Source organism: Numenius arquata, chromosome 12, assembly GCF_964106895.1.
Source record: "Numenius arquata chromosome 12, bNumArq3.hap1.1, whole genome shotgun sequence".
In the NCBI taxonomy this organism is placed as follows: domain Eukaryota; kingdom Metazoa; phylum Chordata; class Aves; order Charadriiformes; family Scolopacidae; genus Numenius; species Numenius arquata.
Genome location: NC_133587.1, coordinates 4,979,063 through 4,994,784, shown reverse-complemented (window position 1 = coordinate 4,994,784; position 15,722 = coordinate 4,979,063). Strand labels below are relative to the sequence as shown.

The window sequence follows — 15,722 nt, the reverse complement described above, 5'->3', positions numbered from 1 at the left end:
TCAAACCCACCTGGGCACAAGCCGGGGATCAGCAACTGTGGCCCTAAATCTGGGTGTTGCAGAGGAGGGGGTCAGGCTGAGGCTGGCTGGGGGAAGGCTGAGCATTGGGAGGAGCGGGAGGGGGAAGGGGACGGTCACTTGGCCGTTGTCTGGCTGTTTCCATGGGCCCCACAGGGAGAACAAGGCTGCTGGAGAGCCGGGACGGCAATCCCGGTGCTGGCCAGGGGCTACAAGCCAGAGCAGTGGCCACGGCAAGTGCTGCCGTCGTGGCCCCCGGCACTGCCAGACCAGCACTCCTTCCTTTGACATGATTTAATATGAGAGAAAGCAAATGCACAATACAAAAATTTAAAAACCGGCCTGTGGTTTGCCCCCCACCCGCCTTGTACCCCCGTAGGAGATAAACAGGCAGGGGGGTGGCAGCACGGCCCCGGGGGGCCGGCAGGGGTTGGCTATGCGGCATACATCGATACCCCACCTGGGTGACTGCTCCGACACACACAACACGATGCTCTTGCACAATTGTTTCTTCGTCTGTCACTTGCGGAGGGTCTGGAAGGGCCCCAGCCCAGCGGCGCCAGGCACAGCCCGCGGGCAAGGTCACTTCTCCTTCTTGGCAGCTTCTGTCGTCTCTTCTTTGGAGGCCCCCGGCACCTCCTTGGGGGTAGAGCTCTCCTCGTAGCTGGGGACAAGAGGGAGGAGTGAGTGGGGCCAGACCTCCTCTGGGGACAGAGATCTGTGCCAGGCGGGGACAGCCCAGCCTGGGGCCGCAGGCTCGGGGTCTGCCCTGCTGCAGCAGCTGTGCCAAGGAGGGGGTGGGCTCCAGCCATCACCCCCTCAGTGTAGGAAAGCCGATAGGGCAGAGCCCAGGCAGGGAGACAGGTGCTGTGACAGCCCCCCAGACACCTCCAGCAATGGGGTAGACGCAGCAAGGGGCTGGGGCTTCCTCTGGCCGAGCCATCAGGCCAGCTCTGTGCCCAGGGGTCTGTCATCGCTCCTGAGACTGCCATCGGATATCCAGGATAAAACCATGCTTCCCCTCATGCTGCCATGCTGAGTGCTGGTGCCCGTGGGGCTGGTTGGTGGGGGGAACTGCAACAAGACCAACAGTGGTGTTCGCCCCCCAGGATCTCCCTCCTCTGGCTCCAAACCCCCCCAGCACCGTCCCTGAGGCCCTGGAAAAGGAAACTCGGGAGCGCTGCCATCCAGAGGGAAGCACAACGAGGACAGAGATGTCAAATCCTCTCCCCCTTCACAGTCTCCCCTCAAAGATGGGGAGAGGAGCCGTCCCGCAGCAGCGAGGAGACAGCTACTGCCTCTGCCTGGGAAAGGAGACAGCCGGGACCAGCCCCTACCTGGCCAGAACGACAGACAGAGAAAGGGCACCGCGTGCGATTGCTACATGGCACTAGGGCTTTGCTGCCGGCGTCGGCGGGGACAGGACAGTTTCTGCTGCATGGAATCAGCAAGGCTGGCCGGCGAGCCGGACACGGTGGGGAAGTGGGTAAGTCTTGGTGTGTGTGGCAAGATTTCAGCAGAGGATTCATAGCTGCAGGAGAGAGAGGAAGCAGGAGGGGAAAGGGGGAAGACGAGGACAGAAAGAAAGGGGGGAGACAGAGAGAAAAAGCAGAAGAGTTTTGGCATGAGACTGCTGCAAACCCGCTGCCCTGCTGTCCCCTGCCTGCACTTCCCTTGCCTGAAGACCCTGGGATTGGGCTGCACCATGGAAAAGAGAAGGCTGAGAACTGGGGAGAAGGCAGCTCCCACTGGCACGGGTAGAGCCAGGCAGCAGGAGCCCACAGGAGAGCAAGCCTGGACACTGGGAAGGCAGCAGCAGAGCAGCCCAGGGGCTGTGCAGGCAGCAGATTAATGCGGCAGACCCTTTCCTGCCGCTCGAGGACAGCATGACTGCAGTAGGTGTGAGCAGCAGGACAGGTTCCCCTCTGCTGAGAGCTGACAGAGGCAGAGTGAAGGTTACTGCCTGCACAGGGAGGCTCAGAAAGGCTGGGAGCCGCAAACATCCCAATGTCATCCACCTCTGCTCCATCAGCACCCGTTTCCTGGGCCTGCAGCACAGATCTGCCTGCTCCCACCCTTCCTACAGCGCTGCCTGTACTGGCCACCGCATCAGACCCTCGCTGCCCTCTCCCAGGGCAGCTGATGGCTGCTGCAAGGCACCGTGTGCAGGCAGCCTGCACAGAGACCACAGCTCCGGGCTGCCGTCAGCACAGAGAGGATCAGGGCACACTGGAGCCACACAGGGGGGAGCTACACCTGGTGGGATTCCTGCGGTGGGAGCCACTGCCCTCCAGGCATGAGTCTCATCACATCCCACTTCCTCTTCCTGCAACTGGGAGCGACTTCAGGGGGGCGCTGAATCCCAGGGCCCGTCAAGGTTCCAACCCCCCAGTGTCCTGGCAGCCCTGGCACCACTCAGCAAACAACAGCAGGCAGTGCTTTGCTGCTGGAGCAGCTTGTGTTAATGCTCTGTGGGGACACTAGCCCCCGGCGACTGGCTTGCCAGGCTCCCCAGGTGCCTTGCTACCAGGCGGGCCGGACTCGCAGTTTCCTGGCGCGGGAGGTGGTGCTGCTGTCAGCTGGTGAGTCACGGCACCGGGGGAGAGCGGCTGCAGGAACCCAGGTGCACAGGAAGGACGATCCCAGGACACTCAGCGCCTGCAGCAGTGATCGTCAGAAGCAAACATCAAAGGCCGGGCAGGTGCGGCAGGGCTGGGGAGCCGGCCCAGCTGACAGCCCGGTGGGAACACGCATACCTGCGTCTCCCAGGGGAGGGGAAGGAGCCGAGGGCAGCCGGTTCCCCACTGCGCCCCAGTTGGGTGCTGGCTTCTCTCTGAGCAGGCTGGGGGTTCAGGCAGGCTCCCGCAGTAAGGGAGGCTGGGGGGTGCACGGCCCTGCTTTGGGATGGATGTTCCCTTTCCTTCTCTGCTTCAGCCATCCTCAAACAAGCAACTACACTGGGCCACCACCAAGCCTCAAGCACAACGGAGAAACAGCTCCCAGGAGGGCCAGGCCACTCTCTGCATCACTCAGAGGGGACAGTACAGGCAGGAGACCAAAGCTGCTCGCTGTCAGCAAACAGGAAAATGCCTGGAGCGTGGCAGATTGAGAGAAGGGCCGGAGCGAACAGCACAGACTCCTTTCTCTGCACTTACAGTCCCCAGGGCAGGGAGACTGCTGCAAATCAGGATACTTCACCCGAGCGAGGAGGCTGGGATGTGCTCGAACCAGCCCTGGCTGCTCTCGCAGCTGGATCCGGCTCCGTTCTCCCCCACCCACGGGCCCTGGGACACAATGACCAAGTATCTCGGCACCAGGTGCGCGGTCCCACCCTCCCCTGCCTGCCAGCGCACGGGAAGGCTTTGTCACCGGGGCGTAAAGCCATACCAGATGCTGCCTGCCTGTTGGTGCCGCACCAAAGCTCCCACCAGGCTACAAGGAGGTGGCTGGAGCCAGGGCCGGCATGTACAAACACAGACCCACTCCCTCCACCCACGCACGTGCACACACACACACCCAGAGCCTGCCCAGATGAACCCGTCCCTCCAGCTGTGCCCGGCCGTGGGAACATCTGCACGCTTCATGCGCTCCAGCGCCGCAGGCAAAACAGCTCCGTCCCCAGCTGACGCTCACCTGAACATTTCAGTTACTTCTCCCTTTGCCAAGGCCACAAGAAGCGGGAATCCGATGCATGCGGGGACCAGGTACAGGAGAGCAGGCTGTCAGGAAGAAAAACAACTGTTAAAACAAACCACAACACCCCTCAGGAGGAGCGTGAGGAGAGATGGCCCTGTCCCCTCTGCACCCATAGCATCTGCCACAGTGCTGCACAGAGGGTTAAAACCCCACAAAACGGCTTTGAGAGCCAAATTACACTGCAGCAGCACAAACCCCGCGCCGTGAGGTCCCAGCAGGCCACAAACACACACAGGGTCCCCATGTAGACCAGTGACAGCATCCATGGCATGTGGGCTCCCCCAAGGCCCCTCTGCAGCACAGAGGGCGGGTCTTCAGGGGCAGCTTGGTTGCAAAGAGCCACAAAAACACAGAGCAGCCTGGCTGAGGTGCTGTCATTGGAAACGCAGCTGCCTGAACCAGCCTTGCCCCAAGGAGGACTCAGCTCCAGCCAGGCACACAAGCTTTGGGCAGGGAAAGGTAGAGGCAGGCACTGGAAAAGCAAAGCCATGAGAAGGAATGTGTCTGTTTTTTCCTGGCATGACCAAGGAACCTTGTGGCCAAGCTGGCGTGTCCTGCTTGGGACGTGCATCGGTGGGGAAGGCAGCACGGCAGAGCTCACCTGGGCGTGCTTGAAGATGTGCATGATGAATATGGTCAGGCCCAGCCCGAAGATGTAGGCCACAAAGCTGGCGTAGAAATACGTGCGCGTGTTCTTCTTCAAGCTGTAGGAAAAGGGAGCAGAGCCAAGTGACCTCAGGTCTGGGAGGCCAGTGGCCAAAACAGAGCCGGCCCAGTGTTCTCAGCCATCTCCCACCGTGTTGGGTCATGGGGAGCTGTCCTCTGTCCCCACTTTTGGAACAGCACAGAGACTGTCACCAGCACGGCCCCTAGTCCTGTGGGAGCAGTGTGGGACTGGATGGGGTGACACCCAGGTGAGGGGCTGGGGAAGGGAAGGAGGAGAACAATCCTGCTTGCTGGACAGCTACTGGGGGGGAGGAATCGGTGCTGGGACCCAGGGAGAGGGTCCCACCTTCTCAGGGGAGGCACGGCCGGTTCCTGGCACCCTGCTCTCAGCATGTGCTGGTTTATTGCAGGGCAGGCTGCGGGAACTGAGATTCCCAGCAGGTGCAGGCAGGATGTGGGTGGAAACACCTGGAAGAGCTGGCACAGACTGAAAGGTCTGTGCAACAGCAGCAAGAGTGGGGCCACACCATCGCAGTCGCATGAAGCAGCCCATTCCCAGCAGCTCCCCAGCCAGAGACTTTCAGTGTGGGGCAACTGCTGAAAGCAACACCCCAGCAGTACGTGCAGCTTCCCCACGTAGGAAGGAGCTGCTTACCCCAACGTCAACGGCAACCCAGAAATAGCCAGCACTGCCAGGCACCGATTTGCATCCACGTGAGCACTTCCCAGGTGCCAGCACCTCCGGCTCTTTCCCACACTGTGCTGTCACTGTTTCCCCTCGCTGCCATCACACAGCAGTGCTGCCCTCTCCTCCTCAGTGCCAGGGAGGCTCTGTGGGGCCGTTACGTGCTGCCAGCCCTGCTGTGCCTACAGCAACACTCATGAGTTCAAACAACTGGCCCTCAAGTGCGCAGGACTTGCCCACAAAGCCAGCCCTGATCACATCTGCTCTTCCAAGAGCTCCCCCTTCCACCGCACCCCCGTTCCAGCCATTCTCCAGGTCTCCATGCCAAGCCCTGGAGAGGAGTGCATGACCATGCTCCGGGCTTCCTCTTCCCCTTTTCCTCTACAAAAGCAGCTCAAATATGCTGCAAGATCTAACCTGCCAGAGCCCCTTCCCTGCCACCCACTCACCTGATGTCAAACCGCAGCAGCAAGGCAATGAAGATTCCTGCGGGGAGAAGGGGACAGTGAGTGGACGGAGGTCTAGGGAAGGCTAAGGGAGACAGGACAAGACCGGCAGCAGCTCCGGGTGCTGTGCCTGGGCTGACAGTGCCCTCTTGTGGCACAAGGCACCAAGACAGCACTCGAACCTGCTGGGAGACCCCCAGCCCACTCAACCCACACAGCCCCCAGACCCGGCAGGAGTACCACAGGGACTCTTCGGACTCTCTGGCCAAAGGCAGAGAGAGGCACACACTCGGCTTCACAGATTTCCCTTCTTCTGTCCTTACCTGGAATGACAATGTCTCCCAGACCCAGCATGGCAAAGTTGTCAGCCTCCAGCCCCTTCTCCAGCAGGTCCTGAGGGAAAACCACTACAAGGAGCAGAGAGAGGCACAGTGAGGGAAATGTCTGTGCTGAGCAGACCTCAGCACCACCGTGCCTGGTGAAAAGGGACCAGAAGAAGGGCAAGGCCCCTGTCCCTGCCCTCGCCCCCCTCCTCCTCCCTGCAACAAATCTGGGATGGGAAACAAAGGGGTTTGGGGCCAGCCCCACACGCAGGTTCCAACCCAGCTCCCAGGACCCAAACCACTGCATCCTCCACAACAGCAGAAATTCACTCCTCCTGCTGTTGGTTTTTTTTTTCTTTTAGGTTTTAAGTTTTTTTAATTTTTATGAGCAAGTGAAATCGCCCACTCTAGGGGTATAGATTAACCCAGCCAGCTCAGGGCTCTGCAAATCACCCCTCTCCAGAGACCTGGCCTGGCTTCCCCCAGGTTGGTGGCACCACCACACAGCAGTCTGAGGGGTCACTAGCAAGAAACCTTCCTGCACCCACCCCACTTTCTGAGCCATCTCCAGAAGGCGGAGGGTGCACGGGGCAGTGACCACAGCAGAAGGGACAGCCCCTCCTCCAGCACACGGGGAAGATCTACTCACATTTTATCGGGGCCTCGAACGATTTGGCAACTGTCACCATCACATTGGTGCCAAAGACCTAGGGACAAGCAGAAGAGTGTGGGGTGATCACGGCTGCACAAGGACATGCGCACGCTCAGCTACAGCCTCACCTCAGGGCCCAGAGCGGCCTTAGTGGCAGAAAATAGCCAAAGAGTGGCCAAACTGTGGGCAAAGGAGCCCTGCAAATGAGCTCACCACCCAGGGGAGAAGGCATAGGACAGCACTCAAGGAGGTGAGCATGTCACGGCCGTCCTGCTTTCAGAGCAGCACTGGGGAGACCACTCATGAGCTTCCAACGGGGACCAGAGCAAGTGTCAGATCAGTGCAGTACAAATAAATGATCTCAGAGCAAAACGCAGCTATCAGCTTTAAATATTGGCATTGGTTGGGGGACGGACTGTAAACATGTAGGTCAACCACCCTTATTTCTGATCCTTTTCATCTCCAGGCCTCCAGTCTTGGCTACACCAGCAGCAGGTACATAAACCAGGTGCTGGTTAGCACCGAGTGAGCAAGATCCCAGAATTAGGGATTAAACAAAGACCTTAAAGCAAGCATCGGGCATCAGATTAACTCCGGTAAGGTGCAGCAAGCTCTAGGCATCGCCACAGAGCAACAAGAGTCCATACTGGGACCAGGAAAAAGCATCACATACAAATTCACCCCAAGACTATGCAATATCATCAATCCACTACGCAGTTCTTCTTCCACCTTGAAACCCTTCTGGATTTCACTATGTTAGTGGGCTATGATTAGAAGGCTGTCCTCTCGCTGGCTCCAAAGCACCATGAAGACACTTACACCCCGAGGAGGGCATGAGGTACTGGGTGTGCTAAGCCACAAGGCTGAATCCTCTCCAGCTGAGAGCAGTGGAGGAAGTTGTACACAGACTAACGAACCATAGAGCTGAGACTGTTAACAAGTCTATGAAACAGGGGCAGCACTGGCCAAGTACAAAAGAACACACAATAGCCAGGCTTAAATAGGGAAGGATTACTCAGGCAGCTGCAGAGCTGCTGGACAGACCTCAAGGTATACAAGGCTCTCAGACACTCGGAAACACAGTAACTCAGAAGGTGGAGGGAGTAGGAAGGACTGAGGAATATGGACATGAAAAGGAGAAATGTGCATGCAGGCCCATTGCAGAGATAAAGAAAACTTCAAAATGAAGATGTCAGGCCACTGCACTGGCTGAGGGAAAGAGACTGGAGGCTTTCCAGTGTTTGGTGCTCTGTGCAAGAGAGCAGAAGGATGCTAACAAAGCCAGCAGATGAAAGAGCCAAGGCACAGCCCATACAAGCAGGATCAGCATACCCCAGAGCAGCCTCGTCCTCCAGCCCACCCAGCAGCTCCGTCAGACACTGGGAAGACCTTAGTAGGTAATACAGGTCACCAGAACTGGATTAGACACACACCTGGGTACCCCGCAACAGCCCTGATGAGATCTCTGCCAGGCCTGGGCTCTCTAAGCCAGAAATTAAAAGAAAATGCATTTCCCGAGCCACGTTCTGCCACTTTTTGATTCTGTCATCATCCCCACCACACTCCTTTGGGCTGAGAAAGCGGAATTCCTGACTGCAAACATGTGTCCAGCCTGCGTGCTGCCTCTGAAGAGGCGTAACGCCACACACATGCCTTTCACCAACGGCTGCAACTCGCATCCACCCCGGGGAACGCTCCCGTTTACCCAGAAGACGTCGTAGATGAAGAGGCCCCCAAGCAAGATGCAGCCAGTGCTGACGTTGTTCAAGTGCAGCAGCTCCACCCCGTTGAGGGAGAACGCCAGCCCGAAGAGATTGTTGGCAATCCAGTGCTGAGAACGACAGGAAAAGGAGGTTTGGGTCCCACTGCACGTGCTGAGCCACAGCCTCAGCCTGCAGATGCGTTGGGTGGAAAGGGGCCCAGGTCTGACCAAGCTTAGTCTCTGGCCTCCCCATAACAGGGCTGCGGCTCTCTTACCTTTCTCAGCAGGTACCAGACCCCTACGACACTGCTCAGGGCCAGGCACACGAGATCCTTGGTGTCAAACTCGTAATTCACTATTTCTGCAATAAAACAGAGAAGTCACATTTTAGGCAGCTCTTCTTCCCGCGCAGGGCAGAGATGAGTGACTTTAAGCAGAGAAACAACACAGACCACAGCGCTCACATCCCAGACGAGGGGACTGTACCCACAGAAATGGCCATGCCCACAGTAAACACGTGCAAACTGCATGCGAGTGAGCAGGCGGCCCTGGCAAGCCTGGACCTTCCCCTTCAGCCAGACTCTGCCACATGGACAGCATCTGCGATCCTTCTGTCAATAAGGAAATTGGATTCAGGCACTGTCTAAAGCAGGGAGAAGCTGATCTTCTCCCTCTTCCTGCGCCAGTTAACTCCTGGTGGTATCACCAGAAGTATTCCCTTACCAGTACCACTGCTCGGCAGAAAACTTACCGAAGCATCATCTACCAGGGAAAAGATTTGAATCACATCAGTTAAGGCAGCACAAAAAGTCAGTACTGTGCTATCTGAGGACCTTAAATAAAGGCAGTGCATTTAATGGCAGCCACAGCACCTTTCCTATAGCACTCTGGGATCTGTTTCTGGGGTTTTGCTGCCAGCCAGAGGCAGCAAAGAGGGAGAGCGCCAGCCAGTGCAAGATGATGTACATGGCAGCCCCAGCTCTGCATGGACACCCGGGGCTCTCACCGGCTACAGAAGCACAGCAGGGAGCAAGAGGTAAGTCTTTGAGGAGGTTGTTCATAACACTAAGTGAGCAAGAAATAGAACCGTAAAGGCAGAAAACATTCAGGCCCCAGAGAGACCAGTAAGCCAACATACCTTCCTTGCTCTCCCCGGAGCCCTGGGTGAAAAGGAGCTGGTACTGTTTGTTGGGGAAATTTGCAGGGAAGAATCTGTTCATCATGGGGCTGAAACGAGAAATGCAGAGAAGGGCAGTTTGACAGAAACCCAGCAGAAAGCACTGCCCAGCACCTCTGCGTGAAGGTATCATGGCACCAACGTTGGCCCGCACCCCCTCGTCAAAGGGAGAAACACGAGGTTTTGCCATATCAGGGATTGGCAGGAGCCCCAGCTTCAGTCACCAAGGCGCAGACATGGCACCTTGTCCTCCACAGAGGTCTGATCTGCCCGTATGTGACAGTCCCCCCAAATGCTCTAGCACAACAGGAGAGAGCATCACCTGCAAGAAGTTAGGACCCACCCCAGGCCCCAGCAGGTTCCCTTTGCCCCCCCCAAGCAACCCCCTGGCACCGTATGGGTCTGGTCACCCAGAACTGGCTGTGCCACCACCAAACAGCCCTCCTGCAGAGCTGGGATGAAACCCTTGCCACAGTTCCAGTCTAGGGAAAACATCGGGTCCCCAACAGCCTAGAGTTCAGGAAACAGGAAACCAGTTTTACTCTTTCAGTTACTGAAACAGCCTGAGCTTTCAACACCTCACGCCAAGCATCGGCATGAGAGGCTGGGGACATTATCGTGAGCCCCAGCTGCCTGTTTCAGCTGTCCCAGTAAGAGGAAGACGGGTGCCGAGGAGCTCTCCCTTCCCCAGGGCAGCGAGGACTGTGCCAGCCCACAGCAGCTCCTACAACAGTGGCCACCCACACCTCCATGAGCTCTCCCAGAGATGCTGCGTGGGGTATCAGGGTTCTGGGCCCCCAAGACTTTGGTTCTGCCCTTGGCTGCCCCATGAAGGGCCTGCCTCCCCAGAGAGACCTTCATACCACTGAGGAAAAACGTCGTACAAGCTGGGACTTGGCTCTGCTGCAAGGCAATAGTGCTCTAGAAACCCCCCCAATAAACTCAAAGCCCTGGTGCCTCGCAGAGCAGGCAGCCTCAAACACCCCTGCCCCAGTCACACCATTCCCACCGCTGTACCTGATGGTGTGGGACAGGGCTAGGATCCCCAGCACAAAGAAATACATGGAAAGCAGAAGATTGATGTACTCTTGAGAGAATATCTGCAAGACAAATCCAGAGAGGGGGTTGGTTACTGCAGCGTCCTCCCCATCTGCAACACTTCACATTGCGATCGGCAGCTGCTGTGTCAGTGCTCCAGGGAGACGAGAAGAATAGCTGGAATAACCCAAATTCTTGCACCGCTGATGTGAAATATGTTGGAAACAGCCATGTGCTCGCAGAACAATGGGCCTGCGAGTTGTAGACCATCTACAAGCTGCTTGGGTCAAAAAATAACTCCTGTGCTGCAGAAAGGAGGACAGAGCTTCCCCTGCATGTCCCCTACAGGGTGAGCCGGAGCAGGGAGCAAGACACCGCGTTGCTCCTGGGGGCTGCTCCGGCAGAGGGGAGCAACAGCACCCCCACTTCACTACTGCAGCGGGCCAAGTGTGTCCTGCCCTAATTAAATGGGAGTATTATTAGAAAACCTGCCCTCCAACACACACGGTGCCTTACCGCTAAATCACACCCCTACAGGCCAGGGCGGGGGGACCTGGTGGTGTCCGTGCTCTCCTGGAGGGGGGATGCTGGAATACGAGGGCTCATGGCAGGTTCCAGATACTACAAGGAAGAGCCAGTGATCATGTAGTGACTTCAGTGGGGCCACACTGCATGTTCAATACTTCTTTTTTTTGGCGCTGCCATCCCAGCCAGGAGCGAGAGGCAGAAAAGACACCTGAGGAGGTGGAGTACCACCTCGAGATGTGGGCCACAGGGAAGTGGTGGGCTGCAGGGGGTCCCTTCAGCAGCCAGAGGGACCCAGGAACAGAGTCTTGTGGCTGCTCTGTACCCCACCACCAGGAGAGGCTCAGCAGACACTCAGCTTTACTACTGGTGACCTAGAAGAGGAGCTGCAGCCCCAGTAAGCGCACAGGCTAAACTTCATTGCTGGGAAAGCAGGGAATATTACTAGGGAGGCCCGATCCTGTCTGCTGCGGCAGAGCTGACCTCTGTGGCTGCACAGGCTGCAGCACATACTCGCCTTCCTGCTGCAGCATGGGCGCGGGATAAGGACCTGCATGGTGCAGCTGTCAAGCCAGGGTAGGAGCCTGCAGTATCAGTCGGCTGCTGTGCAGTAACCGCAATGGGCAGAGAAGGGATTTTTAAACTGCAATATTCCCAACTTTGCACCTTAAACCTCACCTTGCCAACCAGGAGCACCCTGCCACCTCGTAGGCAGCCCAGGACAGCAGGGCTGGAAGCTGCCGTGATAACAGGATGGCTCTGCAGTGGTGGCCCCACAGCTTGTCAGGCTCCTCCAGAAGCTCAGCTGCACACTTGGACGCGTGTAGGCAGCCAAAGGTGCTTTAAAGAAAGACACCTTCTCCACGCAGCCAAAAGCACCCACTGCTGCAATCTCCTATCTGTGACTCAGGAATGGTCATCTAACTCTGCTTGTTGGCTCTACACGTCTAAAAGACTTCGCCTGAAACACATGGGCTCGCCCATGAGCTAGCAATCCCCCAGGCCTGCAGCTGGGACGGCTTCAGAAACACAGAGCACGACACAGAGACAGCAGCGTTTGCTGCAGTTCCTGGCACCCTCTGGTTTCAGTCTGTGCATCATCAGGTCGGCCCACGGGGATGAGCAGAGCTCAGGGGTGAACTCGCCCGTCAGCAGCTCTCCAGAACCATCCCATGCACAAACAAGCTCTGAATTATCCCAAGCTGTTACAATTCAGGTGAGAACTGACATCCTCCTGCGTGGGGACACGGAAGAGCTTGAGCTGTGCAGCCTTCCGCACTTTCTGTCCCAACATTAAGGGAACCCAACTAGGGTAAGCCAAAAAGGGAGTCAGTCCCATTTCGGGAGCTCCTGACCAGGTGGGGGGGATGGCAGGCACTGGCTCCACCGCCCACGGGCGTCACTCACTTACTTTAAAGAAGAGGTAGAGCCCCAGAAGGGTGCAACTGGCAACAATGGGAAAACGAGCAGCATCTCGGCTGGTAATGGTTTCCGGCATCTCCGAGGAGTTCTGAGGAGGGAAGGAGAGGACAGGAGTGGATCAGCCCCTGCTCCAGCTTCCTACCTCAGCAGGAGGTGAACAGACAGAATGAGCATGGCTCTGCGGTGGCTTTGAGAGCGGTAGGGCACCCACTGGCCCCCCGTCATTCCCAGAGGTGGGGCTGTGTCACAGGCAGAGCCTGAGATGGAAAAAGCAAACCTCGCACTCGTCTTTCCACAGGCTGCCACAATTTACTGTTTTTTTCCTCTTGGAGAAGGGAAAAAAAAACCAAACCAACTCTGCCTGCTGCGCTGGCGTTGTTCCTTTCTCCCCATGCCCAGAGGGGAGCTGGGCTCCCTCGCTGCTCACGCCCGACCGTCCCCGACAGCCTCCCCCATCTGTGCGCACCATATGTCGATCACCCTCTGAATGACGTTTCTCTCCAATCACCTTTTTATCCCTCACCTCGCTCTTGGGACACTCCTTGTGCTCAAAAGCCCCAGATTTCTAATCCCCTTTTGCCTTCTGAGACATCTTTGCACCAGCTGAACCAGCCCCTTTTCAAACCATTTCCCACGAGAGACCTTCGGCTTTCAGAGGAGAGGCAGAGGGCTGCCTGCCTGCCTGCTTCCCTGCCCGCTCCCCTGCCCAGCTGGCTGCTGCTTAGAGATCTAATCTCACTCAGGCAAACACCTGCGGCCAGCGCCGGACAGAGTGCACGTTAGCGGAAGCCCTTATGCAAAGCAACCCTGCGAAGGAAAAACAGCTTATCCCAGGAACAGCTGCTGCCACACAGCACTCGGCGGTGCAGAAGCAAGTGCCCAAAAGCACCACTGGCTCCCTGGTGAGGAGAAATAACCCCCCTCCCAGAACTAAGTCCAGGCTCTGCTCGCAGACCTTGGTTGCCAGGCTGCCAGGAACCCCATTAAAAATCAGCTAAAAGCCCTGAAGGAAGCCATAAGGCCGAGCAAGGGGCTTTAAAAAATAACCAGTAATAAATGAGATTGTATCAAATGGTCCATTCCCCTGAGCTTCAGGACCGAAGTGCTGGGATTTAAGTCCCGGCTGCTACCCAAGGCCAAGCGCAAGATGCAGAGAGCAGCACGATGGTCTGCAGGGACAGCAGGGACAGCACGGGGTGTGCAGGCAGGAGAGCGTGGCAGCACCTTGGGGACCAGCCCCAGCGCTGCAGAGCAGGGCGAGCAAAGCCACATAGGAGTCCCCCCAACACAGCCTCTCTTGCGGGGGTACAAGGGGCAGTCAGGAGTTTTTCAGCGCTTGAATTTATCAGGACACTGGGAATGGGGCTGGAAAGGACCCCGGGGGAAGCCAGATCTCTCCCCGGGGTCCCCTGCCTCCACCAGGGCGCAGCTCTCTCCCTTTCCAGGGACAGGGACCGGGGTGGGGGGCCGGGGCAGCTGTGGGACGGGACACCCGGAGGGGCTCTGAGGTGAAGGCGAGGCCTGGAGGCCCCGCAGGGTCTCCCGGGAGGGGCGGGGGGCAGCCCCCGCTGCCGGGCAGGGGCTATGGGGAGGGAGCCCTGGACGCCCCATCACCCCCGGTGGCAGCGGGGGCGGCTGCCCCGGCGGGGGGAGGCCGGGCCGCCCCGGGGCCCGCGGGGGTACCTTGCTCTTGGCGCAGCTGACGGAGCGCAGCGCCCCGAAGAAGATGGGCAGCAGCGCCATGAGGACCAGGCTGCCGTAGGCCAGCGCCATGCCCTCGGGGGTGGCGGGCGGGCGGGCGGCCGCGGGGGACCCGGCCCCGGCCCCGGCGGCGCTGCCGTTGTGCGCCGCGGCCTCCTCCATGGCGGCTGCTCCCACCGCGGTCCGCTTCCGGCCGGCGCGCGCCAGGGACACGTCCTCTTACCGGCCGGAAGTGCGTCAAGCGTTCGACGACGCTCAATCACGCCCCACCCCCGGCAAAGCCAGGCCGCGTTGCTAGGAGACCGGCAGCGGGCTGGGCCCGATCCCGGCCCCCGTCCCGGCCCCGGCCGGGCCTGTCCCTCCCTGCCCAGACCCCACGGTGCGAGGAGCGGGTGAGAGCCCCAGGGGGATCCCTGCAGGCAAGGGGAGGGGGCTCGCTCCCCGCAGCCCCAGGCCACGAGAGGGAAGGTAGCAGCTTCAGCCACCGTCAGCCCCAGCGAGTCGGGTCGGGGGGCTCCCGGCCCTCTCCTCCTTCCAGCCCTGGGTCTTCCTGCCCTTTGCCGTCTCCCCAGGACCCCTCCTGTGCTCCCAGCCCACCCGTGGCCGCAGTCGGCAAACACCCTCTCTGTGAAAATGCCTCATAAACGGCTGCAAACTCTCCCTGCCGCTGGACCGGGGCCAGGGCTCTGCTGGAAAATTGGCTGAAATGTGTGTTTTCCTCACAAATATTCCCTCCCCTCCCGAGCCGCTGGCAACCCGGCTGTGCCACCGAGCCGCCTCCTCCTCCCGCGCGTCCCCCTCGCCGGGGCGAGAGCCTGCTCACAGGCAAAGGCACCAGGGGAGACTAAAGACTGAGCTAAAGTTCAATGGTGCTGCCCCCAGTTTAGATCTGAGCCACGGGCAGGGGAAGGGAGCACAGCAGGGATTAAAAAGCAAGTTTTAAATTTTTTTAAAAATGTTTTCCTCTTTCTTCTTCTTTTTTTTTTTTAAGGAAAAAAAAAAAAAAAAGGAATCTATTTCAGGACCAGGGGTGATTCATAGTTTCGCGTTTCAGGCGGAGGGCAGATGGAAAGGCCTCCTGGGAGCCCCTCTCTGTGGGGCTGGCCTCCTGCCCGGGATGCTGTCCTCTCCCTGCCACCAATTCTCCCACAAAGGAGAAGGACGGGCACCAAGGGCAGCAGCAGGCAGCGTGCCAGCACACACCCCACTGCTTCCCACCCTGCTGCCTGCCATGGCATGGCACAGACATGGCACCGCACAGCACAGCTACTAACACCCTTACTGATCCCCTCACCCAGCCCCTTATGGATCCCTTCGGGTGCCCACTTGCCCCCTAAACCCCAGCTTGGCTTGGGAACCCTCGATGAAGGGCAACGCTTCCCCTCCCAGCCTTGCTGCTACTGCTCAGCACTAAGCCCGCGTTAACCAGTGCAGGAGCATCGTTCTGAGCCGGGGGGATCCCAAAGTGAAAGCTGTCGGGGGGTGAACCACTCCTTGCGTTTCTGTGGGCTGTTAAACCAGAACCCAAACCAGCCCCTGGTCACTGCCACCCTGCGGGGACCGAGGGCTCAACCTGCCCCTGGCAGGGCAGTGGCTGCCCTCCTCCCCTCTGCTTTTCTTAGCTGCTAGCCATCACAAGGTGAACCCCTGCATGTCGGGGTGGCTGCTCCA

The 15,722-nt window shown here is 58.5% G+C and overlaps 1 protein-coding gene across 2 annotated transcripts; it reads right to left on the bottom strand.

Annotated features, from left to right (window-relative positions):
• Positions 1 to 299: 299 nt before the first annotated feature.
• Positions 300 to 14,230, bottom strand: HM13 (histocompatibility minor 13). Of its 2 annotated transcripts, XM_074157056.1 has the most exons (13): positions 14,034 to 14,230; positions 12,340 to 12,438; positions 10,383 to 10,465; positions 9,327 to 9,415; positions 8,464 to 8,549; positions 8,192 to 8,317; positions 6,484 to 6,541; positions 5,835 to 5,918; positions 5,515 to 5,551; positions 4,316 to 4,418; positions 3,652 to 3,737; positions 1,356 to 1,549; positions 300 to 682 (listed from the first exon to the last, which is right to left on the bottom strand). In XM_074157056.1, the coding sequence occupies exons 1-12, from the start codon at positions 14,211 to 14,213 to the stop codon at positions 1,399 to 1,401; spliced, it is 1,182 nt and encodes a 393-aa protein (XP_074013157.1). In that variant the 5' UTR covers positions 14,214 to 14,230; the 3' UTR covers positions 300 to 682; positions 1,356 to 1,398. The 2 variants fall into 2 exon arrangements, with proteins under 2 accessions (XP_074013157.1, XP_074013158.1); XM_074157057.1 differs by lacking the exon at positions 1,356 to 1,549.
• Positions 14,231 to 15,722: the final 1,492 nt, after the last annotated feature.

What these genes read in the sequence shown, in the direction of transcription:
- HM13 (XM_074157056.1), bottom strand. Translation starts at nt 14,213, where the DNA reads ATGGAGGAGGCCGCGGCGCACAACGGCAGCGCCGCCGGGGCCGGGGCC. An exon ending in CTCCGGGGAGAGCAAGGAAG is followed by an intron (nt 8,550 to 9,326) that starts GTATGTTGGCTT and finishes GTTTTATTGCAG; the next exon opens with AAATAGTGAATTACGAGTTT. An exon ending in TCATCTACGACGTCTTCTGG is followed by an intron (nt 6,542 to 8,191) that starts GTAAACGGGAGC and finishes GCTTGTCCCTAG; the next exon opens with GTCTTTGGCACCAATGTGAT.